The sequence below is a fragment of the Xenopus laevis genome, chromosome 1S, assembly GCF_017654675.1.
Source record: "Xenopus laevis strain J_2021 chromosome 1S, Xenopus_laevis_v10.1, whole genome shotgun sequence".
In the NCBI taxonomy this organism is placed as follows: Eukaryota; Metazoa; Chordata; class Amphibia; order Anura; family Pipidae; genus Xenopus; species Xenopus laevis.
This window is the reverse complement of record NC_054372.1, coordinates 98,569,402-98,595,932: the sequence shown is the minus strand read 5'-3', so window position 1 is coordinate 98,595,932 and position 26,531 is coordinate 98,569,402. Positions and strand designations below refer to the sequence as shown.

Below are 26,531 nucleotides of genomic sequence, written 5' to 3'. Positions count from 1 at the left end.
GTGTATTGGATTAATTATCTTGAAATCCATTATCTAGAAAATTCAGAGGTACAGTATGAAAAGGCAATCTTTTGTTTTAGGCATACTCCATGTTTTTTAATTATTTATTTTCCCTGTAATAATAAAGGTGCCTCGTACTTATTGGGTAAACTAAGCTGCATACATTGTATTGTATTTTTTTTAAAATGTTACATATTTTTGGTATATGTAAAAGGTGGGTAGGTCCAGGACAGCCAGAAACGGCAGAATAATCTTGACCAGTTAATAATAATAAATTCAGAATGAGTTATCTTCAAAATACTAAATAACTTAAAGGTATAATTCCACTTTTACATGAGTTGTATTTTGATTAGTTAATGATTATTTAATGTTTCTACTCCTGGTCAGCAAAGAGGAATACCTATGCAGTCTTAATGGCATATTTATTATGCTGTGTAAAAAGAAATTCACTGAAAAAGCTGTGTAAAATAAATGGTGAGTTTATCAAGGTGTGTGTAATTTTACGCCATGCAAAACACCAGAGGACGTTATTTAACATTTTTCTGGGGAAGTCACTTGTAAATGCGTAAAAAAGTTTCGCCATTTTTTTACATGGCGACGCCTGGAAATGTGTGATGTATTATCCCACAGTTTTTTACACAGCATAATAAATATGCCCCTAAGTTTTATGATACCACTATGGGTTACGAAGTAGTCCATTTACTGCCTTATTGCATGACCTTGTCCCCAGTGACATCAAACTGTGACTTGTTATAAATGCTTGTACAAAACGTTGTGATGCAAGTGTTACCCTCAGTTTTTAATTTTTGATAATGTTATACATTCAACATTTTAACAATCACCAATGTACTGCTGAAAAGTATTAGTACTCTTGGGGGCAGATATATCAAGGGTTGAAGTGAAAATTAGAATTTTTGAATTCCAAATTGAATTTTCAAGTTTTATTATGGCCAAAACAGTCAAATTCGACTTGGGAATTGATAAAATTTGATTCGAGATTTTTTAAAGATTTTAATTAGATGTTTCAACATTTTCATACACTGGCCCTTTAAGAACTCGAATTTGACACCTTAAATCTGCCGAATTACTGTTTTATCCTATGGGGGACATCCTGGGATCAATTTGTTGTTGCTGCCTTCCTGACATTAGAGTTTTTTTTACAAATTCGATTCTAGTTTCAGGGTCGATCCCATTCACCAGAGTTTGAAAAATTATTATTTTTTTTTTAAATTACAATTGATCGAATTTCAAGTTCATGGAAGTTTTAAATTATTCCCATGAACTCAAAATTTGACCCTTGATAAATCTGCCCCTTGGTGTCAGGTATAGGCAGCCGCAATTTAAAATGCCACTGAGAAAGTCCAGTGCTGAATCAACCTAATAGTCTGTTGCCCAGAGGTAGGGTTACCACCTGTCCAGATTTCACCCGAACAGCCCTGTATTTGGAAGTGCCTGTCTGGATTTCCAAATTAGAAAATCCGAACAGGACATTGAAGTTAATGACATCGTGATCAACTGATCACCACGTCATCAGCCCTGCCCCAAAGTCACTGGCCCATCCCCCAATGCCACTGCCCCGCCCGACATTATCCACCCTGCCCCCCAGCCCATTTCCCCTCAATTGAAAAGGTGGCAACCCTACCCAGAGGTCTAAGGATTTCGCTTTGCAGGTTTTCTTTAGATTTTTTAGAAACACTTCAGTATTTTATGTGAGGCATTGAGCTTTAAAGGAAAAGTTCAATGTGAAAATAAAAACTGTGTAAATAGGTTGTGCAAAATAAAAAATGTGTCTAATATAGTTAGCCAAAAATGTAATGTATAAAGGCTTGGATGACTGTCTAACATAATAGCCCGAACACTACTTCCTGCTTTTCAGCTCTATAACTCTGAGCTATTCAGTGACTTGAAGGGGGGCCACATGGTACATTTCTGTTCAGTGAGTTTGTAATTGATCCTCAGCATTCAGCTCAGATTCAAAAGCAACAGATATGACCCCCCCCCCCCAAGTCTCTGCTTGGTTACTGCCTGTTAACCAGGGTAACCAGTCAGTGGAAACAATAAAGATGAAAAGCAGGAAGTAGAGTTCTGGCTATTATGTTAGACATCCTCTCACTCCAACCTTTATTCATTACATTATTGGCTAACTATATTAGAAACATTTTTTAATTTTGCACAGCCTATCTATTTACCCAGTTTTTATTTTTACACTGAACTGTTTCTTTAAAGGAGATTTACAGCATAATTGAAACCCCACAATCTTGTAGGCAATAATGAATGTTGTTAGTCTCAATCTGGCTTAAAATGATCATTATCTTAAAAACATACCCATTATTGGAGCTGCCAATGATGGACATGTCCTATTGGTACCTGCCAGAAGCACAGTAGGTAGCCAAGCACAGCCTTGCAGGCTGCAGTTCCCTGTCAGATCTGCCTAGTTGTTGATTAGTTCTCATTCTACAGTGCAGTTTCCGGAGTACTGGTGGCTCCCCTGCACAGCATGTGATAGTAGGCTGGAAGTGAAACAGATAGGCGGGACTAATATGGATTTTGGAGAAATTTTCAAAAAATCAAGCCAAAACTCAATTTTTCATGAGCACATTTTTTCTGTATAGAGGAGTATATTCCAATGGCACATTCTAAGACCAGTGCTAATTTACTTGCATAGGGGACCTTGAGAACTTTATTAAAATAGGATATTAAGGGAAATGTCTTTACCGTTCTTTGACCCTTTCTGAATAATGGTTTTATAGTAGTGATGAGCGGGCCAGATACCCGCGGGTTTACCCGCAGGTCGGGGGGGGGGTTTGGGCCAAACTCGCTGTACCATTTGCAGGTCCCTGCCGGGTTTGGGTTGAGCTTTTCTGCCTGCTCTCCCCTCCCGCGACCTTACACTGCCGGCTTCCGACTATAAGCACTCGCCTGCCCCCTTTGTGACATTGACGTGGCGGCGCAGATCTATAATTGAAGGGGGGAAGACAGGCACGGGATCGGGCTGGGAGTAGGTCGAATTTTTCTCAACCTGTACATCACTATTTTATAGGTAAAATATCCCACACCTGAAAAGTACAAAGTAAGACAAACCTTACCAAAAGTATGACAGTAGAACTCTGCTTTTATGGTTTCCTGGAACCACAAAAAATCAGCAGAAGTTCTGGGAAAACTTAAAATCTGCTTACCTGCATTAGACCACAAATAAAGAACATTTCCAGGAAAACTTAATTTCAGGGTACATAAAAATGTGGTAATGATGGAGTCAATATTTGCAACAAATAGGCTTTCAAGGAATACAGGATTTGATTCTGGATTGTAATGAATCCCAGGACGTTTTGCAGGAGTTGGCTATGGCCACCAATGGATGAGGTTTAGTTTCGGGTAAACACAATTAAACTCTTTGGACAACTAAATAACACAACGTAATATGCAAAGAAAAAAAAAAATTTTCTTGAGAACTGTGGATTTGACCCAAACCAAAAATTATGATTAATCTTTAATGACAAAGTATATAATCGTGGTTCTTCCAAAGTAAATTTCAAGTACTGGTATGCCTCAGCTGACAATTACAGTTTTAATTATACATAAAGAGTAACCCTGAGGGGTGTAATACAGGCCTGTCAAGTTGGTTTATTAAAAAAGAAAAGAAAAAAAGAAAAAAACATTAGTCTTGAAGTATACAGTGGAATGGGATTCTGTTGGAAAGTTGGAACAACATTGTCCAGAATCAATGGTATTGGCTTTGAAATCTATTCTGATCTAGTAAACTGGGATGGCTGTGACTTGTTTTAGATGGGAAGTTCGCAAAATAACTTTTATTAAAAATATTATAGCAATTTAAATAAATAAGAAATAAAGCAGCTTGTCTTCATAATTTTTATTTTGATTTATTTTGTCCAAATTGTATGTAGTTTTGGTTTTAACCCCGTAATCACAGCTTTATTTCTAATACTGGAGTTGGAGAGGCCCTGAAACTGTGTGCCAGAGTTGTACTGAAGTTGTGGCATCCACTTTATACCGCTTTGGATGCTGCACCCGTCTCTCTCTCGCTCTGGTTTCTGTCTTATGTTCTAGGACCAATCCTGTGCTGGAGGCACTAACAGACTGGAGTACCAACTATTCACACTTCTCAAACTATTTTTTAGGGCAAGCCTTGGAGGGGCTAATGTTCTAACATGTTTTATTCTTAAAAAAAAAACCAATGATGTAGTCTTAGGGCTTTTGCACAAACATTTTATCATCCATTGGCCTAATTGGCCAATGTGTTTCTAATGAACCTATTCCATCACCACTCAGTGCATTGCAAGAATACAGGCAACAGAAAAAAATGGACTCTGTTAACACATTATACACAAGGCTTCTTACTGTACTGCAGATTTGTTTTGATTTATAGCTATGGGGATCAGTAACCAGAAAGCTCCAAAATACGGGAAGGCCATCTGCCATACAGTCAATTTAAAGCAAAATCTTGGCATCTCCGAGGGATTATGATAACTTGCCTAATACCCCAGAGTACTTCTGAGACAGTACCACAGAACAATCTTCTTTGCATCAAATATACATGTGAGAAGAGTAGAAAGCTGAACTTTAAACAAAAACATTGCTTTCTCACTCATGAGCAGACCAGTGGCCAATGAAGAACAATAAAGCTGAAGAAGATGAGTTCACTGTGGTGCTTGTGAGGAACACTGGCCCAGGGTATAAGGTAAGTGATTATAATCATTGGGGGTGCCTAACATTTGCCACTCCCCAGTGATTAACCTTTGCTTCTATTTTTCTTTGTAACACAGTACCTTGTACTTTATATTGTTGTGCTCTTTGCAGCCTCTTCCAGACAGCTTTTCTAAATCTGCGTGCATTTTTGTATAACTTCACTTCTGTAGAAAGATGTGTTCCCCCTACCAAAATGTATATTTTACATAATTGAAAAGCACAGCAATACTGAATATAAATAGGTTTGTACAGATCTCGGACTTCTATAGATGGAAAATTACACAGCAGCACAATACCAATGTTTTTTTAAGATTTTTTTTAATAAATTGCTACAAGCTTTCACATGTAGGTGCAAAAATGAAAACATCATAAATATGAATGGCAGGAGTCTTTTGTATAGCAGGCTGTACTATATATACTTAGGATTACCAAACATAGAGAACCAAAATGTATATTGTACATACATATTTGTATGGCTGATATTTGATGATGCAACCAGTAACTCATTGTCTGAGATTTATGTATAGGAAAACCCCCTTAACAGTAACTGCTAGCATAGCAGGATTTGGGGGTGTTGCCAAAATTGTTATGAAAAAAGCAAGAATAATTGTAATCATTCTGTATCACTGTAGTGGATGTGATACATACAAAAACAAGTTTGCTGTAGATGCACTCTCTCTCTCTCTTTCCTCTCTTTTTTTTCCTCTAAAATAAGTTGGCTTTAATCCAGTTCAGTTGCTTGGCTTCTGTTTACCCTAATATGGAAAATTGGCTAGGAGAGTTATTGGAATCTCTTTGTTTTCTTATTACATAAATGGGTTAAAGTAGCAATAACTGTTATCTGTATGAGGTGTCTTCTTTCATGTCAGGCCTGAGTAAGCGAGAGATGTCCATGTGTAACGTGTCTACCACTTACCAGTTCTTAGGAAGGCAAGCTGTACACTGGAAATGACATCTTGCTGGAAAGAGATAATCAAATAACATCTTTTCAGAAAGGACTTAACTATAGTACATTTTGAAGCTACTATTGGAAATTAGACATCTGTTCTGTCTCTAAAATAAGGTAACCAAATGCTGCAAGTCGCAAGCATTTGACCTGGATATACAGATAGCTTACAAAAAGGTTCTCCTTTAAAAAAAAAAAAAAAAAAAAAAAGTAGATATGTGTATATTGAGCTAAGCCATGCTTGCTATTGATACCTTTTTACACGGTTTCACAAGTAGAGCGTGTGGGGTAGCTAATGGCTTCACCATATTGTTTTATTGCAAAAATGCAACCATTAAATGTTTGGCCCAACAGCCTTCAGATTGCATATGTTTTAGGTGAAACATACAGTGCTTGAATTACTGAAGTAAGTCAAGTCTTTGCCTGCTCTCTGGGTGAAATATAAAGGTTATATATCTGTAATTGATTACAGACAACACAGCTTGTCTGTTGAAGGATTTCCACTGCAATTAAAGGGAGCTCTGATCTTATGCGTAAAGTAGTCTATATATGTACTTGTGATGTGCGAGTCAGCCCAGGACTTGAGAATAAGATATGCCTCCTCTAATGATGTCAGAGAAGGGGTGGATTGGGCACAGAAATATAAAGCATGAGTTAGGGTTGGATGTGCGAGTTGTGCTCCAAATTTATGACGGCCACTTTTTTACTGTGCCATAATGTTCCTTTCAATCGTGCCAATTTAATGCATGATTTATACAGGTTACTTGCCTGTAAAATTCTTCTTCCTCTTCTGGTCTAGTTTCTCAACAGTCATAAAACCCCATTTCTTCAAGTTCCCTAAATTTAACATTACCACGTTTCCAACTTTCTTTGGATATACAGTAAGGAACTTTCGACTCATTTGCTTTCATAGCTATTCATACTCTGCAACTCTTTAAAATTCTTAAATTCTGATTCATTTTTAACAGCAGCAAGGTCAGCCTTTCCCTAGCATACTTCCTGTGATTTACTATTAAAGCTCGGTCAACTGTTACTATTAGTTAATAACATTCTTCTGATGCTGCTGAGAAATGTATTAACTAATGTAGCAAATTACAGTTTAGAGAATTGGCATCATGGCTTATGGGACTGGGAAACACCACATGATGCAAAATAAAACTTTAAATTTACAATTTAGAAAAATAGATAAAAAAAATAGTTTCTGGTGAATGAATTAAAAACAAATGAAGTACCCCTTGAAGTACATCTTGAAGTTATCCAAGGACTCCTCACTAACTAGGTTTCATACATACTTGAATTCATTCTCTATCCTGGAGTATAGATCCACTCATCCAGGAACTTTAGATAAATTATTGGGAAGATTTAGACCCTATACCAGGAGGAAGCTTAAGTCATGTGCCTTGCATCTACATCAGCTTCCTGGGTCTCTGCCTGCTAGTACTTTTACTTTGTCAATCCATATTTGTCTCTTCTGGATTCAGCATCGTACTGGGCCAGCGGGACACCAGGAGCAAACCCGGTGGGCCCCTGCCGACCCAGGTCCGCTGCTGGAAACCTCTGTCTCATCATGCATAAGGTATGTGCGGGGGGGGGGGTGTTGGTTTAACTTGTGATTGGAGGCGGCACTTGTGACCAGGGGTGGGCCCCCGTCCGACACTGTCTCGATTTTCCTCCTTATTCCCATCCCTTTTTACAGGTTTTGTAGCATTAGTGCTATATTTGAAATTCTTTGTGTATTTGAAGCCATGCTTTACGAAAAATCACTTTTGATGACTCAAAATGTATGTATCTCTATAAACCAATGCACAGTATCTCCAGGCTATAGCATGTCTTAAAATGAACATGTTGTTGGTCTCGCAGTCTAAAGATCACAGAAAGGGCAATTAGATTGTTTCAATGAACATTTTATTTTCCTATCTTCTCCCCCCCCCCACATACAAATGCATTATTGCTGATGAGTTAAAGGGTCATCGTAAAGTCAATAGCTTTTCTTGCATACACACAACACACGCAATATCCTACTGAACTGCACAACAATTTATGAATTCAATTTATAAATTTATAGAATAAAATTATTTAGTTTGCATGGGCATACTGTACCTTTGTTGCTGTAGTTGCTATTACACTAAAGAGAATTTTGTGAGTTCTTCTTTAAAAAATGTTATCTGGAATACTGAAATGTATTCCAGATAACAAAAATAAATAAATATATATATATATATATATATATATATATATATATATATATATATATATATATATATATATATATATATATGTCTCAAAAATCTTCTGACCAGCACTCCCTTTAAAAGTTTAATAATTTTATTGTCATTCTGTAATATCCGACGTTTCGGTCTACATTTGGACCTTTTTCAAGTGTGGACCGAAACGTTGGTTATTACAGAATGACAATAAAATTATTAAACTTTTAAAGGGAGTGCTGGTCAGAACATTTTTGATACATTAATTACCGTGCACCCCGCCATTGATAACAGCTTTGGAGTGCGGATACTCATTGGAAAACATACACACATGTTTTGATTCAGTTGGGACCTGTATTTGGGCAATATTTTGATAACGTAGTTACAGGCAAAGTCATAGAAAAGTTATTACAAAGGTTATAAGATTATATATACATATATTAATGGTGGCCTGGAGGTTAATAAGCAAAGGGTAGTACCTGCAATGAGTAAAGTGTAGAATAAAGTGGAGGAAGTCGGAGAATTCAGTATATATCTATTACCCACAGTCAGAAAAAAAATCGAAACATTAAAATGTGTGGGCAAAGTAGGTTTATAACTTTCCTATCAACCTCATCTAAGAAGCAATTGTAAGGAAAAGTAGTTGTTACATATTGTCAGGATTTTGCATATCTTTTAAAACTCTATAATTAATAAATACTCCCCTTGGAGAGAGACCGTTTTTAAAATACCCCTTGTATTTAGGGATGTGAATAGATGGTTTGTCTGCGGCAAAGCAAACCTAAGGTGATGCAATGGATAGCCTGGGGTTCTAGGTTTGATTTCAGTTAGGGGCCCTATCTGCAAAGAACTTTGTTAGTTATATCTGTATCTGTGTGGGGGTTTTCTCTGGTTTCCCCCCACATTCCAAAAACATACAAGTTGGTTAATTTGCTCCTCATAAAATTGACCATAATTTGCTTGAATGTGATATGGAGCATATATTGTAAGCACCACAGGGACAGGGATTGATGAAAATAATGCATAATGCTATATAAATCAATAATAATAAGAACCTGAAAACCCAGTATTTGGATTGTTACGGTGAAGACAGCAGTCTAGGTATGTGCGATGAAACTACAGGTAATGTCACTGTAAAGCCGGAATCTTTATTGTCCAAGGGTAGAGGATGGTGAAAAAGGAGTCTTAAAGGGGTTGTTCACCACACTTTTTGGAGGTATTTTAATATTGTTCACCAAAAATTAGGGATTCACTGAATCCACTATTTGGGATTTGGCCGAATCCTGATTGTCATATACAATTATGGGTGGTAACGTAAAAAAGTGGAAAATGTTTTTTACTGCCTTGTTTTATGACGAAAAGTCATGTGATTTCCCTCCCTGCCCCTAATTTGCATATGCAGATTCAGATTCGGTTCGGCCGATTCTGAAACCTGATCAAAAAAGCCGAACCCTGGCCGAATCCCGAACTGAATCCTGTATTCAGTACATATCTACCAGAAATAGACTTTTTTCAATTGCTTTTCATTTTTTGTTTTTCCAAAATTAAAGTTTAAGTGATACTGACACAAAAAACTTTTTTTTTTTTTCAAAATATTAATCTATATTAAAAGTTACATTTTGGTCACGTTGATCGTTTTTTGCTGATATTTCTGCTTTTGTAAGTAATTATTACTTGAAGTTTCTAAACCTGACTGTTTTGCCAACCTGACTGTCCCATCTCAGTCTGTTAGATTTTCTAATGCTAACCAACAACTACTGCACAAACATGGGGGTAGGAAAGGTAATGCAAAAGCATCAGGCAAATACTTTTATGAAATTATAAATAGCATTTAAAGATAATGTTATTATGGATATAAAAAATGGTTATTTTATGGTGTCAGTATCTCTTTAATGTTCCTGTCTCTAGTGTTTCAGTCTTGCAACTCGGTAATCCAGGTGCAAATTCTGAACTGTTACAATTTGGTAAATTTAGTGTCTACATTAGTTAATACATTAATCAGCCGTTTCTTTGGAATATTAGCAACTATTGTATCTGTTCTTACAGCTGTCTTTGATGAAACTCAGGGATTTTGCTCAGCAGGGACAGAGATAAAAAAAATTATCAACTAAATGTATTGAGAACAAATTGAGAACAGTTATTTCTGGTGAACAATATGAAAACAACTCAGCTGAAAAAAGTGTTTGGAGTTGAACAACCCACTTTAAGTCCCAGAATCCATCACTTCACAGTGGAACAGGGCGAGGGAGAGGTTTCATTACATTTGGAGCCTGAAAAATGTAGAGAAATAGTAACATGGGTTTCTTTCTGCTATAAGTGTGTAAAATAAAAAATATATTTTCAGATAGTATTTATGCACCTTTTTTGGCACAAGCCCAACTGAATGAGCTTCTATCAAAATTATATTTTTAATGAGGAGGTACAGACGTTCAGAGGGCTGTACTGATGACAGTCCCTGGAGCCAACAGTGTGAATGTGGAACAGGAAGAGGATCTGGAGAAAACATATAAGTAACAAAAAAAATACAACAAACAAACAAAAACTTGTAGCCTTTCAGTCAGTATTTTTTGGTATCCTGGGGAAAAATGGATATTTAAATTCCAGGAAAGATAACTTTGATTCACAATATACTAAGGGGCAGATTTACATAGGGTCGAATATCAAGGGTTAATTAACCCTCGATATTTGACTGCCGAAGGTTAATCCTTCAATTCGAATATAGAAGTTGAAGGATTTACTGCAATTAGTTCGATCGAACAAAAAATCCTTTGAATCGAACGATTCGAAGGATTTTAATCCATCGATCGAATGATTTTTCTACGACCTTCCCCATAGGCTAACATTGCACCTTGGTAGGTTTAAGGTGGCGAAGTAGGTTGTCGAAGTTATTTTTAAAGAGACAGTACTTTGACCATTGAATGGTCGAATAGTCGAACGATTTTTAGTTCAAAATGGTCGATTCAAAGTCGTAGTCGAAGTAGCTAAAAAAACATTCGAAATTCTAAGTTTTTTTTTTTCTATTCCTTCACTCGAACTAAGTAAATGTGCCCCTAAGTATTAAAAATGAATCTTTCAAACATGTACATAAAAATAAAAACAACAAGTAAACTAACAATTTGTAGAATCATTTTGAAATATTTATATTTGTGACTTTATTTCAGAGACTTATTGGCTATCCTGGTTGAATCATTCCTTAACATTAAAATGTTCAATGATATTAACAAGTGAATTTCTATGATATAACTCTATTCATGATGATAGTCAGGACTTTGCCACATGTGTAAACAAAATTACAACACAATGGAGAGCCAACCGGAACTATAGACTCTGAGGCTCACATATTCAAAACCGGTTTGTTTTTTCTTCTGAAGTCACTGATAATGAGCTTGGTATAAACAAACCTCTCCCTTCTCTAAACTGCAGACTTGTAATAAGTCATTTGGATTATCTGTAACTTATTTTATCATTCACTTTGACAATCCATTACTATGAAAGAGGTTTCATTTTCTGGTTCAGTGCGAGAAATTACAAAAGCAATAGATATATCTTACATGTCTATTCTTTTAGATGAAAGCTATAATTACAAGGAACAAATGAGCTGCAAAGAATGCATGTATTGTGGTTGTGTATGGAAACTGTTCCAGTTCATGAGAATGCCTTTTAATTATGAGAGTTGAGCCTAGTTCCTATATGGAGCTAAAACTGATTATGCTTTATTCAGAAAGTATCACGCAATAGAGCAGTGCTTAATTCTTTCCCTACTTCCCTGCAAAACCAAACATATGTAAATAGAGCAAATGCCATGTTATTGCTTTGTGTGTCTAGAATAAATAAGCTGACTTGGGTTTCGTATGATGGCAACACATACCCAGTTTACAAGTACAGACCAAACTATATTATTTTTGAAGTGTAGGTCCCATTTAACAGCTGTTGCATATGGCAAAAAAATTCTGTTACAACAGAACTAGCCTTGATCAGTCCATAGAAAAACCTGAAGAACTTATTCACAGCATATATGGGATAACTGGTTGAGCTGCAACGGTTCCATGTAACAATTTATCTCCAACCATGGTTGTTTGACCATACAGTGTGGCTAAACTGAAAAAAATATCTGATTCTGCCTGCAGACCAATTGGTTTTTATGAACCCATGTGCCTCTAGTATGTGCATTATTCTTCACAAACCTACTACAGTAAGTAAGGTAGCGAAAGACAAGTGAGTTCTGTCTCAGTAAATTCTAATGGAAACAGACATCTAATAGTGTGCAGAGTTTGCAGTAAATCCTAGTCGTGCACACCAGGACTGATAGCCTTGTGTTGTTCTATCCATCTCAGTTATCTGTAATTCTACAAGCTGAAACAGAGGAAAAGGACTGGAACACTGATGTTGGTAGAAACTGGCAAATGTTTAACTAGCCCTAAAATCTCTCTCTCTCTCTCTCTCTCTCTCTCTCTCTCTCTCTCTCTCTCTCTCTCTCTCTCTCTCTCTCTCTCTCTCTCTCTCTCTCTCTCTCTCTCTCTCTCTCTCTCTCTCTCTCTCTCTCTCTCTCTCTCTCTCTCTCTCTCTCTCTCTCTCTCTCTCTCTCTCTCTCTCTCTCTCTCCTCTTTACTTTACTGGGTTGCTTTCTAACTTTGTTTTCCATTTCTTTTTATTTCTGCTTTCTGTCGCTGTGCAGTGTTGTCACAGATCTTATATCAGTCGGTGCAAAGGTAGGACTGCATTATGCCACCACACATGCCTGTTCCCCTTCTCCTATCTGGTTGCCAGATCATTCTGTTTCTGTCTGTGGTTATATTTGTTCCTTTAATTCTGGTTTTAGAGTTTTAAGTGTATCTGAAATATGAAATAACTGCAGAAATTTGTATGATCTCTTTTATATCTTGAGTATTCTACGTGTTTTAATGTAATCTATTATTGATGGCAAAGTTATATATAGCAATTATATGTCCTTATTAAATTGCATTTGAATTATATTCCAAATAGGAATATGGCTCAGATTTTGTAAAATTAACCATTTGTGTGGAAGATTCAGCTGATTTCTCAAATAATTTGTTGGCTCTATAAAATAGTCCACAAAAAAAAAGGCATGCTGCTTAATAATGCCAAGTTATTCTTTCTTATTATAGTCCTAACCAAACATAAAGAAGGACAACAAAAAGACATTGAAGGGCATAATAAAAGTTACATAACCATCCCTTTCGGTTTGTTTCTGCACAAAGCCATTGAACAAGCTGTGCTGCAGCCATGCCAGATTCTATAATCGCTCTCATTACTGTATTTACAGCCCTTCAGACTTCCGCTGTTATAATAGTCTGCAGCTAATATACTGCTGGTGCCTGAAGCAGCTAATATTGTCTGATATTTAAAGAATTTCAGTATTTATTTTCAGCTCTAAATAGATAAGAAATCCTGAATAAATGTGCATCTTATTTTACTGGTGTTGCATTTTACATTGCATGTCAATATCAAAAGTATAAAAGGTGTTTTGATACATTAACAGGTATTTAAAAGGATTCTGCTGGAGATGGCTACAGTGGAAGCATCAGTGTCTGAGCATTCATTGTTGATGTGTGGGGAATTAACAAATCATGTACTGTATGTATGACATTTGCCTCCTATAGTAACACTTGGGAACCTATCAGAATTGTCTTTAGCATTGCTGCAGTAAACCAATCAGAGCAAATTGATGATTGGTTGCTATGGGTTGTTAGTACAGGGTGGTGCGAGTTGTTATAGTTAGTAATTGTCGGTGGACACCAATCCTGAAACAGACCATTGAGAAAACATCTATTAGAGATGTAGTATCAAATTCAGACTCCAAAAGGGAAAATATCTTAATAGAACCATTTTGCACATTTTGACTTTTGCACCTGCCATCTATATTTCACGACCTAAACTGGATTGTTTTACCTGCACAATTAGGAGCAAAGATCATGCATCTGTTATTTTAATACAAAAGCCTCAGTAGTGGTGTAGAATGACAGAGTTCTACTCATTCAGGGTCTCCTGTTTCAGTTGTATCAACATAAGCAGGACTGAAGCACTTCTTGTTTGTACCTTGAAAGATTTATTACAACTGTTTACTTGCTTCTTGACCCTCATGTAGTCATTAGAGATGCTTATTGTATACTCTTCTTAGATCATTAAAGGAGACTACACCCTTGTTGAACATGAGTTCAATAAATAGGACTTGTGCTGAACATATGTTTTGCCTATTATTTTAATAATGAAAAATCTATTAATATTTTTTGTGGCTTATTGTGAGATAAAGCTACTCCATGACTGGTCTTTGTGAGGTAGATAATTAGATTACCACAAAACCAATTAGGACCACTTCAAACTCACCACAACTTGGCTGCTCCCCTGAAATGCCGGGTCCTCAGTCCGCAGCGTCCCCACTGCCAACAATAGATAGAAACACGAACATGAGGACGTCACTCCGGTAAAAACACAGGTTTTTATTGCTGGGTACTGTAGGAATACATAGGCCTACAGTACCCAGCAATAAAAACACGTTTTTTTACCGGAGTGCGGTCCTCCTGTTCGTGTAATTAGATTACCGTTGAACAAGTTCCTCTCTTGACTAGGGATGAGCAAATGGCGAGTTTCGCAGCGGAAATGACGCACATAGACATCAATGGGAGAAAAAAAATGATGCGTGTCAAAAAAAAAAAAATGACGCCCATAGACAGTGCTGCGAAATATGTTGGCGCTATATAAATACATATATTAATAATAGACTTTTAATGCATTTTCGGTGAATTTTCACCTCAGGCAAATTTTTGTCGTAGTGGAACGGGTTAAATTTGCTCTACTCTTGACTCTTGACCTCTATGTTGTGTTTTGGCTTACAGATAAGTAGGAGTGTGTTATACAGGGGGATTATCTGTGCACTGTCAATCTAATTATCCACCTTACAAGGACCAAAAAAAGAATTGCTTTAATTTACCTGTTTGTCATGTTTAGCTCAAAATATAACAATAAACATGTGTAAACAGGAAACATTTTTAAAGGGATATTATGGCCTCATTAGATGCTTTGTTAGACTCTGAAATTGGGAGCAGCTCAAAATATAGGGGATTTATTTGTTGATTAGTAAATCTGTTTTACCAGATTCTCATGGAATATATATATTAGTCCCAAGCTTGGTGCACTCCAAACAAAGTAATTATCACATGCCTAGGTGCTGTCTCAAATTTCATAAATATGGTAGATACCGCCAATAGACGCACTCCAGGACTTCATAGTGCATATGGACATGAATATATATATAGAAGCTGTGCAGAAGAACGGCACCCCAGGACTTGCTTAATCAATCTTCCAAAGGTTTATTTTGCTCAACCTTTCAGTCCCCCCACAGGGACCTTCGTCAGGAATCGACCAGACCCACAGTAGTGTGACAGAATTTATACCCTCCTTAGTTTCCACCCCTACAACTTCCTTGCGCCAAAAGTGGTTGCTTAGAGAACACAGGAAGTTTACATTGCAGGCATGTCACCTGTTGCAACTGTTCATGCAGACATGCATGTGTATAATGCAGCAGACATAATCTAACATTAGTTAGAAAAGAGGAATAACAGAAATTATAGGCTTATATGAGAAAAAATACCAGACTAAAAAATCAAGCGAAAACTACCCTTAAATGCCATACCCTTTTAACAAGCAATCATAAGTGTCCAAGTAATGATTTCCGAAAAGGTTTTGTAGGACTTATATCTGGCAGTGGTAAGTGTGTGCATTTCTGCATACCAAGTCTCCATATCTCACCCTTACACATGTCATTGCTAGGCAACACATCCTTAGTTACCGGAAGCATACAGCCATTTTGGCCTACTCCAAGGCCTTTCTCAAAATGCCTAATCATCAGTTAACATGCCATAAATACACAACTGGTGGGAAAACAGCCGAAGTAATGATGACGTATCGTCGTCACCACTTAGCGACTACCATTTAGACATAACACAGTAAATGCATCCAGACATAACACATTAAATACATTCATAAAATAATCCATATACATACCACAGAAGTTAAAAAAAAATCCTAGTTTCAACAATCATCTAAACCAGGGATCCCCAACCTTTTTAACCCGTGAGCAACATTCAGAAGTAAAAGGTGTTGGGGAGCAACATTAGCATGAAATGTTCTTGGGGTGCCAAATAAGTGCTTTGATTGGCCATTTAGTAGCCCCTATGTGGATTGTCAACCTACATAGAGGCTCTGTTTAGCAGTGCACCTGGTTTTTATACAACCAAAACTTGCCAAGCCTGGAATCCAAAAATAAGCACCTGCTTTGAGGCCACTGTGAGCAACATCCAATGGGTTGGAGAGCAACATGTTGCTGTCGAGTTACTGGTTAGGGATCACTGATCTAAACCATAGATAAAACCAAGATACAGTACATTGTAACATTGTTCTACTTATAGTTAAACTGTAACAGCTTCTCACATTATCTATAATGGCAATTAACATTGTTGCCTGTGTTACTAAAGCATCATTCTTTGAGCTGTGTTTAAAGTCTGACGCGTAGATCTATATTTCCCGGTTAATAGATTAATTGCTAGATTTTATGTTCATCCCCATCCCACAGGTACATAGCCTTATTTCCCTTAGATATATTTAGTCCCTTTACTCCTACATCTACAATGTACCACCTTTACGGCTAATGGTATCGCCAGTACTGTTTGCAGCTCACGTCACCCTCTATACACTTGCCCCTCAGCACCGACATTACTCTCTCCGCATCCCTCCAGAATTTGTCTAACACCTATTAACAAACTCATTCCTGCCCAGTTTCCTACTGCTATGTTCTTTATCATGTGAATCTGTGATCGATGGGACCCTTCTAGCACTCACACATTTGGATGATCTAAACCAAGTGTCAATACTATGATTATTTAAATAACGTGCAAGTTAAATACATAAAAAATGTCATTAGTGTATACTATCTAGCATTAACTTAAGCCTTTAGTCCCCATAATTATGCATATCAAGTGCACAATAATGCTAATTTAAACCACCAATATGTGTATATTAATACTCTAAGATTCTCATTAAATCATAATAATAGTGCATACAAAATACCACTGTGTCCTTGAAGTCAGGAAGGAATTTTTTCCCCCTCTGAGGCAAATTGGAGAGGCTTCAGACAGGGCCGGCTTGCCCGGGCGCCCCAGTGGTAGCGGATAGGTGCAAGCCACAAGGTTTTTACTCTCATGAGAGCGGGTTTCTCTGTCTGGGTGCTGATTAAATGCCAGCTCCATTTGACACCAAGAGGTTAGCACTCATGGGATCCCCCACGTATGTTTATAAAATGCATTTGTATACAGATTTTTATGATTTTATATATATATAATCCAGTAAATGGACCCGCACTCGTTCATATTAGTGAAATAAATGTTTTTTTATTCACAGGTTCATTTCCAACGTTTCGGTCCTCTCTGGGACCTTTTTCAAGGATATATATATATATATATATATATATATATATATATATATATATATATATATATATATATATATATAATATCAAAACAGGGGGGTTGTGGGAGCACTCTAAAGGCTTGCTGGCTGTTTTTTCACTGAAGGCTAAATCCTCCCCAGCCAGCAATCAGGCTTTTAAAGGAGAGATATTCCCAAAACAAACGCCCAATTTTAAAAGCATAGGATCACCACTAGTTTAAAGGGGGGGTATGGGGTGCTACAACCACTGAAGCTATGCCACAGCTCCTGGCTAAATATACAATATCAAAACAGGGGGGTTGTGGGAGCACTCTAAAGGCTTTAAAGTATATATATATATAAGTATAATAAATGCTATTGCATATGTACCCAAAACAGGGGTTATTTTGTTACAAAGTTATGATCATAAAATTGATAAAATATATTTTATGTGCATTTTAGCATTACCTGTAATCAATGTCCGTTGAACGCTGTTTTTTCACTGAAGGCTAAATTAGCCCTCAGTGAAAAAACAGCGTTCAACGGACATTGATTACAGGTAATGCTAAAATGCACATAAAATATAAAACAAGTTAGGGACCGCCATTCGGGGTTTACCTTGACGTGGTATGGTGGCTTATCAATTTTATGATCATAACTTTGTAACAAAATAACCCCTGTTTTGGGTACATATGCAATAGCATTTATTATACTTATATATATACTTTAAAGCCTTTAGAGTGCTCCCACAACCCCCCTGTTTTGATATTATATATATATATATATATATATATATATATATATATATATATATATATATATATATATATATATATATATATATATATATATATATATATATATATAATTTGAGCAAAAAAGTTATGCAATAAAAACTTTTATATATTCTTTGAAGCAGACATATGGCCGTGAGTGCTCTTTTTTGCTCAAATTGGATATTCCTTTGGATGAGCACCCGGCAGGCTGATCGATTGAATGGAGAGTGCCTATAGAAGCGGTGATTATATATATATATATATATATATTAGAGCTGTATAGAGCTGATTCTTGCTACCTCCTCCTTTTTTAGCAATTGCATCCCTCAGACTTCGCTTTCTCTGGGGAATCATTTAGCATATGTTTTGGTAATGGATAAACAAATGTCAAACAGTACAATAAAAGGCCCTATTAATTTGTTTTACTATGCTATAAAATGGGTCTTGCCACTTGAGGACAAAAGCTGGATAACTCTCAAAATATGCATTTTGTGCATTTATTGGGACTGTATTTATTGCTGAAAAAATTACAAATGCATATACAAACAAGGATGTTTCATTTTTCATAATACAGTATTTGTTTGCAATGTGCTAGCAACTGAATATTTCTTAACTCTGCCATACACACCCTTATACAGGTATGGGATCCATTGTCTGGGAAACCCGTTATCTGGAAAGCTCCATCTCCTATAGATTCCATTTTATCCAAATCTAAATTTTTAAAAATGATTTCCTTTTTCTCTGTAATAATAAAGCAGTAGTAACTTGTACTTGATCTAAACTAAGACATACAGTAATTTAGCCTTATTGGAAGCAAAACCAGCCTGTTGGGTTTATTTAATTAATGTTTACATGATTTTCTAGTAGACTTAAGATATGAATATCCAAATTACAGAAAGATCCATTATCCAGAAAACTCTGACAAAATAAAAGGTTGCAGTGATTCACAGTACATATTATAGCCAAATACACATAATATTTAAACAGCATAATCAAATACATTGCTCTGCTAATGATCTTTGGAAAACAGACTTTTGTCTTAAAAATACTTCTCCCTGTGCACTTACTTGTCTCTTTAGCATTAATTGCTGCCTTTTTATTAGCATAGTATACATAAATGGTTTACATATAGTTCTTTAGTGGTGGTATGGTGATGATAAAAAAAAGCGACTGCAAAAGTATGTTAGCCAGAAAAACATTTTGATGTGCTTTTTTCCCAGCAAGGATTCTGGTAATTACTATTTCACATTTGAAGGGGACTTAAAGTATGCTATAAAACTAACCACAGTAGCTATAGGAGCATTTCTATCTATATAGGCAACTCTCTGGCAACTTTTTGCATCACTGTCTTGGCTAAAAAGATTGGAATCTGTACCAGGAATTGGCAATTGGTGAAGAATCATCGAGGTGATGACTTTAGCAAAGCCATTGCATGTCATTTTACCGGATTGACCTTTAACATCTCTTCCCCATTGGCTGCTGGTACTTTCCCTGCATTGACTTAACAAAGCATTAATGACTAAGGAATTTTATGATGCAGGCTTTGAATTTAAACTCATTGTCCATTGTTAGGTCTAACTACATTAGTTTCTGGGTGTTTATTCTTCATGAATCCCATTATGACCCTTGCCTGCCTACCTGACTATTCTGAACTGTGTAATCATGACCCTTGCCTCCCTGCCTGACTATTCTGAACTCTCCAATCCTGATCCTTGGTTGTCTGACCTTACTTGAACTCTGCCTGTACCGTCTGACCATGATTGAATTCCGTTTGTTCCTTCCGTGTTGAGTTGCCTTCTGTCCTAAAATCCTTGGTAAACAATCGTGCCCCTTTGCCTGTCCAGAACTCTTGCTTTGCTCCTCTTATTAAGACCTGGCAGAATCTGAGTATCTGAGGGGTCCTTCCGAGGCCAAAGGTGGCTGATACAGGTTGAAACAGAGCACCTGTTCTGAATTTAGGGAGCTCATCGTGACAAACGGACAGTGGAAGTGATGGGCAATGCTGTTATTTTAGATATTAATAGGTATTGGTATGTATAGATTCAGTGGGTGGTTGTAGGTATGTGCCCTGTATTTCATTTGGAGGGGCTGAACTTCATAGACTTTGGGTTTTTTCAACCCTACTTAATTTCTTTTTTCAAAATAGAAAATACATAAAGGTAACTGTTAAATTCTATTTTATGATGTGGATAATGATTTTGTGCAACTTTTGCTATTGACTCTTTATGCCACCTTTGACAGTATTAGGGTAGTGGCACATGGGAAGATTTGTGTCTTCTTCGAGTGCCATGGGGGTTCTACTTACTGAAGGCCTTTTTTTACATTTCTGGCCATTTGCATTAGAGAGACTAAGTAGTGTTGGTTTAAAATCCTATAGTTGTCATTTCCCCTATGTTGCCATGCTTCCAAAATAATGTCTACATAATTATTCTTTCCAAAAAACGATAATGCTTTGGGCTGACTTCTGCTATAAACCATACATATCTGTACTCTACAATACATAAAGTGTAAAGAAGAGGTTCAAACTACCGAAAATTACAGATAGAACAGACATTTAAAATGCATTGTGGTTCAGTGTGGTGGGACATGCTGGAGTTGATCATTTTCTGCACTCTTGGCATTTTCTTTAAACTCGCATTTTACTAAACATCTAAACTACTAACAAAGAGAGCAGGTTTTAAAGGCGGTGTTCATTTTGCAGAAGTAGCACTTTTCCAAATACTTTTATTTAGAAGATATCAATTCTTTTAATGTAATTAATACTCAAAATCAGAGCTGATATGAAGCACAGATGCAGAGATTGGCAGCAGGTATGAATCCTTAGGAAAGTGCAGCATTATTCGCTTCAGATGCTCTTGCCACCCTCATTCACTTGTACTACATTGATCTAATTGGCTGCTGGGCAGGAACATATGGTCTGGGCATTTGCAGTAGGACTTACTGTACATACGTGATGTCCTTCATGAGGATTGGTTACCCACTGACGATCTGCAGTTACATGGTGGAGTAGGGGGTCGGCGGCCCTCTTGCCTAAAGGGAAGAGCTACTTTGGTAGAACTTTGCAAAAAGGTTAACATCCCCTTTAAGAATGCATTTATACATACAAGTACATTTCTGTTGCAGTCACATAGATTTAGAAGTGCAAATAACAATAAGGCTACTGTCACACAGGCTGAAGGTCCCGGCTGTTATCAGCCTGTTTATTTTTGCAGGCTGAAAGAAGCAGATCTGTTCAGTGCCTTTGCAGAGCTGAAGCTGAGGTCAGCCCAACAATGCAAAAGAAGACATCTCCAGGCTGACCTCAGCTTCAGCTCCGCTGTGTGTGAGTGCACAGAGGCTGATCAGATTCAAATCAAAGGAGCAGGGGCACTGAGCAGATCTGCTTCTCTCAGGCTGCAAAAATACGCAGGCTGACAACAGCTGGAGCCTTCAGTCTGTGTGCCCTTAGCCTAAAAGCATGCGTCCCTTCTATTCACCAGGCTTTTAAAACACAGGACAGTAAGTTGAAAAGTATACTATATTTTTAAATCAGCCTGATACCTGTGCTGTTTGATATATCTAAATACTGCACCTTTAATGAGAAGTCCGCCCCCAAGCCCCATCAGGCAGTCCTTCCTCAGCCTTTGCAAGGCACAAAGCTTGAGATCTAGAAGGGTCTGGGGGAAACCCATACAACAGACCTTATGGTTGGGCTCCTGCTTATTGTGCTTTATGGTAGTTACACCACTAAATGCTGCTACTCTACTGATCTTATATTAGGCAGATGCCATATGGAACACTGGCTGAAAAATTGCCTTATTGTCCTCTGCAGCCTCAGATTCTTTTGCAAGGAAAAATCCTGACCATAAAATGAAGCTGTAATATTGGGTGAATATTATAACACATATCTGCAACTAACAGGAAGGCTTTCGGGAGAAATAAGACATACCTCTGTAGCAGGTTTTCTTTTGATATTTGGATAACATTGCATAATCTTACCACCATTTAATGGTGGGAAAAATGGTGTTACAGCGACCATCTGCTGCTCTAGTCAGCTAGTTTATAAAAAGGAGAGATTTTTAGTTTAGCAGAACTTATCGCCCAGGATTTTGAATACTTGGTCAAATAGACAGCATGTCCAGGCTCTGTTTTCTCCTTTCACATTTCTGTGACTAAAAAGTAGTTGTTGAGCTCATCCCTAATGAGAGGGTGGCATCTTCATTTTGTGTCCAAATGCAACAAAATGATATGGGGCCCTGGGATATGCACACAGGTACCTCATGGTTTTTTTTAATATAAAACCAAAAGTACCTGCTGCTCTTGCTTAGAAGTTTCACTTTGTCCGAACCCATATATAACATGCAAACAAACAAATAGTCAAGCTTTCCTCTTTACACATAAGATGTAGACAGTACCTTCAATAAGATGCTGATTTGCATGCTGCTTATTGGGAACTTGGACAATTTATAACTGTACTGACAGCTGGATGGAAGGAGCTTCCCAGGAAAACCTTTACATCCCCTATTCACTCTGGTGATTGACCTGACAGACTATGGGAAAAGCATCTTAAAGGAACAGTAACACCAAAAAAAGTGTGTTAAATTAATGAAAATATAATGTAGTATTGCATTGAACTGGTAAAACTGGAGTGTTTGCATCAGAAACACTACTATAGTTTATATGAAGAAGCTGCAGTGTAGCCATGGGTGCAGCCATTCAAAGCTGAAAGAGGAGAAAAGGCACAGGATACACAGCAGATAACAGATGAGCTTCGCTGTATACAATGTCTATCCTGTGCTTGAATGGTTGTCCTGTTTCATGTTTAGCTGTTGTCAGGACTAGCACTAGGTACCACCTTTAGCAATGCAAACAAGTCCTTTAAAAAAAGGTGTGGTGATGCTGGGGTTGCTGCTGCCTGAGGCCCCGATGCCACCCTCTCGGCCCCCGCTCAAAACATCAGCATCGGCGTGGGTCAAGGGGGGGCATCGCTAGTGCAATGAGCATAATGGCACTCTCTGCACTATTGGAGCTGAATTTGTGGGTTTTAAAGATACAAGAGACTGCTTTTTGCTGCCCCTTGTAACTGACCAGTTGCTACCCCCTGAGGCAATGTTCTCACCTTGCCTCATGGCAGGAGCAACCCTGAGCAGAGGTGTCAGGTAGCTGCTATCTGATTCTCATTGTTCTTTTTGATAGGCTGCTGGGGAGGGAAAGAGTGACTGAAGTTTGACAGAGCACTAGTTGCATGACCTGAGGACACCTGGGAAACTGACAATATGTCTAGCCCCATGTCAAATTTCAAAATTAAATTGAAAAAAAATCTGTTTGTTTTTTTAAAAAATGGATTTAGTGCAGAATTCTGCTGGAGCAGCACTATTAATGGATGTATTTTGAGAAAAACGTTTTCCAGCAACAGTATCCCTTTAAGTGATTAAGGCACAATAATAGATAAAGGGATTGGGTTAACTGACTGCATGGCTGCTGCAGAATTACAATGAAGGGGACAGGGCCCAAATTTGTCACTGGAGCGCCATGTACTGTAGTTAGTCCACTTTGCATATATCACTTAGTCTACCAGATGTAAAGTACAGCTGAGAATTGTAGTAAGACTACATATTTGTTGCATGATAACAAAGATAATATACTGCTAAGATAAAAATGCTTTCCCTGTCGTATGCTAAAAGTTTTCCTCTGTCTGCAAGACCACTTGCAAAAGGCAGAAAGTGGTATAGGATTTACATTGTTTCTCTTTTCAAAAGATACTATTGACAAGGTTGGATGAAACATTGTCTCTGCAAGATTATTTCTTTGCTTTTGAACAGTCTTGCACCTGTCTTTCTATATAAACAGAAACCATCTGCTTGGTTTCGAGATGAATGACAACACTGAGTCAATCATATCTGGAGTGCTTTACCCATTCAGTTGGAAACAATACGGTCAGGTTGGAAGCATCGCATAATGTGGCAAACTAAAGTCACCGCAGCATGGAAAGGTGATTTGTGCAACAACATTCTAATTAGAAGCGATGCAATATAAAGTTATTACCAAGCTGTGTGATCACGGGCAACTGAATTTTACAGTTGTTTCTATAAGCTTGTGTTTAGAAGCAGCATAAATTTCACATGCAGGAGTTGAAGCCTATGGATGAGGTGCGGGTATGGAATATAACACTGAGGTTAAATATTGTCTTGATTGTCCAGAGGTAATAAGGAAAGGAGCATGGATAACATATAACACAAATATATTGAGCCCCTAATGATACCACAAGTACAAAAACAATACAGCCCGATAAATGTTACATGCCCAATTGGATCAACATGTTTTAGGCCTAAGCGCTACACTTAAAACATACAGTTACAACCAGAAATGCTCCTGATCTGCTTTAAACCTTTCCTACCCCTGGCAGTAGCAGTACCAATTTTCAGGTCCATGAATTATGGAGGTATGGAAATATGTAAACCTCATTCTAGTATTTTTGTCACCTTTGTGTGTTCTTCAGGACTAAAATCCAGGCAAACTGCACTTGGGAGGTAAGCTTGGCATTACACTCCCAAGAGTGCATTACTACTGGGTTTTGATGGAATGTACCGTTTACCACATTACTCAATTGCTATAAAGATGTTTAAAAATGTTAATTTATGGAAATAAATCTAGGTAAAGGAAAGATATGTCTAGAAAATTCTACTTATATCTTCATCCATTCCAAGCCAACCTAACTTGGTTGTTCAGTCTCACCTTTTCTTCTCCTTTACACAACTAGAAAATAGTAAGGCCTGTGGTACCCATGTTTGTTCACCATATCAAAAGCCACCTTTCGGCAACTATCGGCAACTATCACTTGAAGTGATATTCCTTTCAAATCATGTAATTCTGGGACAGCATCTTAAAGGGAATATATACCCCTTTTTTGACATAAACTCATAGTTGTTTTTTTATTTACCATAAATAGAAGTCCTGGTAAAAAAAAAAAAAAAGTGGGTCTTGGGCTCCCTTCCCTGTTGCCTCAAACATGTATATCCACAGTAATAACCAATTTATTTCCATTATTCCATTTATCTATCCAGGCCCCAACTGGCAATCTGTGGATTCTTTCAAATGCCACAGGGGCTGCTGTAAGATGCCATGCAAAGTTACTATTTATTGGGCTGGTGGGGGTTGTTTGGGCCTCTGTGTACTCTTAATTCCAGGGCCTATTTTTTATTCCCACTCCAGAACTGTATCTAATTTTGTGGACTGATAAAAGCAACAATGCTCTTTTTGGGTCTAGGGGCCGCAGACAGTTTGTCAGACTGAATTTAAGCCACAGTACACTGTGAAGACAGTGAAGAATAGTGGCACAAGCATCATGATATGAGGATATTTCTCATACAGGGATCGTGGATCAGTTTCAATACATCAAAATACTTGAAGAGGTCATGTTGCCTTATGCCAAATAGGAATGCCCTTGAAATGCACCAGTAAACCAGCAACATCTTGGTACCAGACTAAAAAGATTGACATTGTGGAGTGGCTAGCCTAGTCCCCGGACTTTAGTCCAATAGAAAACGTGTGGGGTAACTTAAATAATGCTGTTTCTAAGGCAAAACCAAGAAATGTGGAAGTTGGTCGACTCCATGCAACACAGATGTGCAGCAGTTTAGTTAAGTGATTCAAGTGACAACACTTCAGAGTGTTGTTCTGGAGCGTGATCTGCATGCAAGGGGACCTTAATGCCTTAGCACTGTACACACTGAGGTCCCTGGGATTTAGGTGGTGCAGGAAAAACAAGTGTTATTATGTCCCACTATTCCCGGACCGACACAACCTGTTGAAAATGAGTCTTCTTGCACTGTGAAACGTGGGCTTCCCCTCCACTTTCACTGCAGTATCTGTAATGAAAAACACTTAGCATGACTGGCGGTCCTAGCATGGCTCCTGGAATAAGGGTATGTGACCCTGGATGCAATTTGGTCAGTTCCTTATGTAACTGAATAGCATATTGAGTTAAGCTTCCATTGTTCATGCATAGCAGATCAGTAGGAGGAAAGTATTGGGCCATGTGTGCTGGTCTCCCAAAAAGTATCTCATGCTGTGTGAGTTTAGTTAGGCTTTGGAGTGTAATAGACATGAGAACTAGGCTAAGGGCATCAGGCCCTTTTCACACACTTTGTTGAGTCTAATTTTAATTATGTCATTTAACCTTTCCAGTTCCCACTAGCTTGGGGTTGTTATGGCATATGCAGTGCTTGATGTATCCAAATGTCTTTTTCATAGGACATGCAATTTCATTATCTGTCCTGTGAAATGTGTACCTTGATCTGAGGACAGTATCTCGGGCAGTCCATATCTGCACACAATCTCTGCTAACAGCTTCTTAGCTGTGGCTTCGGCTGAAGCCTTAGCAATTGTCCATGCTTAAGGCCAACCAGCGAATTGGTCAACACAGTGCATATTCCACTGAATATAATCTATCTGCAACATCTGGAATGGATACATTGCTTT

At 37.6% G+C, this 26,531-nt stretch overlaps 1 protein-coding gene across 3 annotated transcripts in view; it reads left to right on the top strand.

Moving 5' to 3' along the window:
• Positions 1–26,531, top strand: part of ptbp3.S (polypyrimidine tract binding protein 3 S homeolog) — a 95,944-nt gene that overhangs the window by 10,502 nt on the left and 58,911 nt on the right. Inside the window, exon 2 of one of the 3 annotated variants that reach the window (XM_041579981.1) lies at positions 12,530–12,563. The exons of the other annotated variants lie outside the window; for them this stretch is intronic. Within the exon in view, the coding sequence (XP_041435915.1) occupies positions 12,530–12,563 (34 nt within the window). The remainder of the gene's footprint in view (positions 1–12,529; positions 12,564–26,531) is intronic. 3 annotated transcript variants of the gene reach the window in all.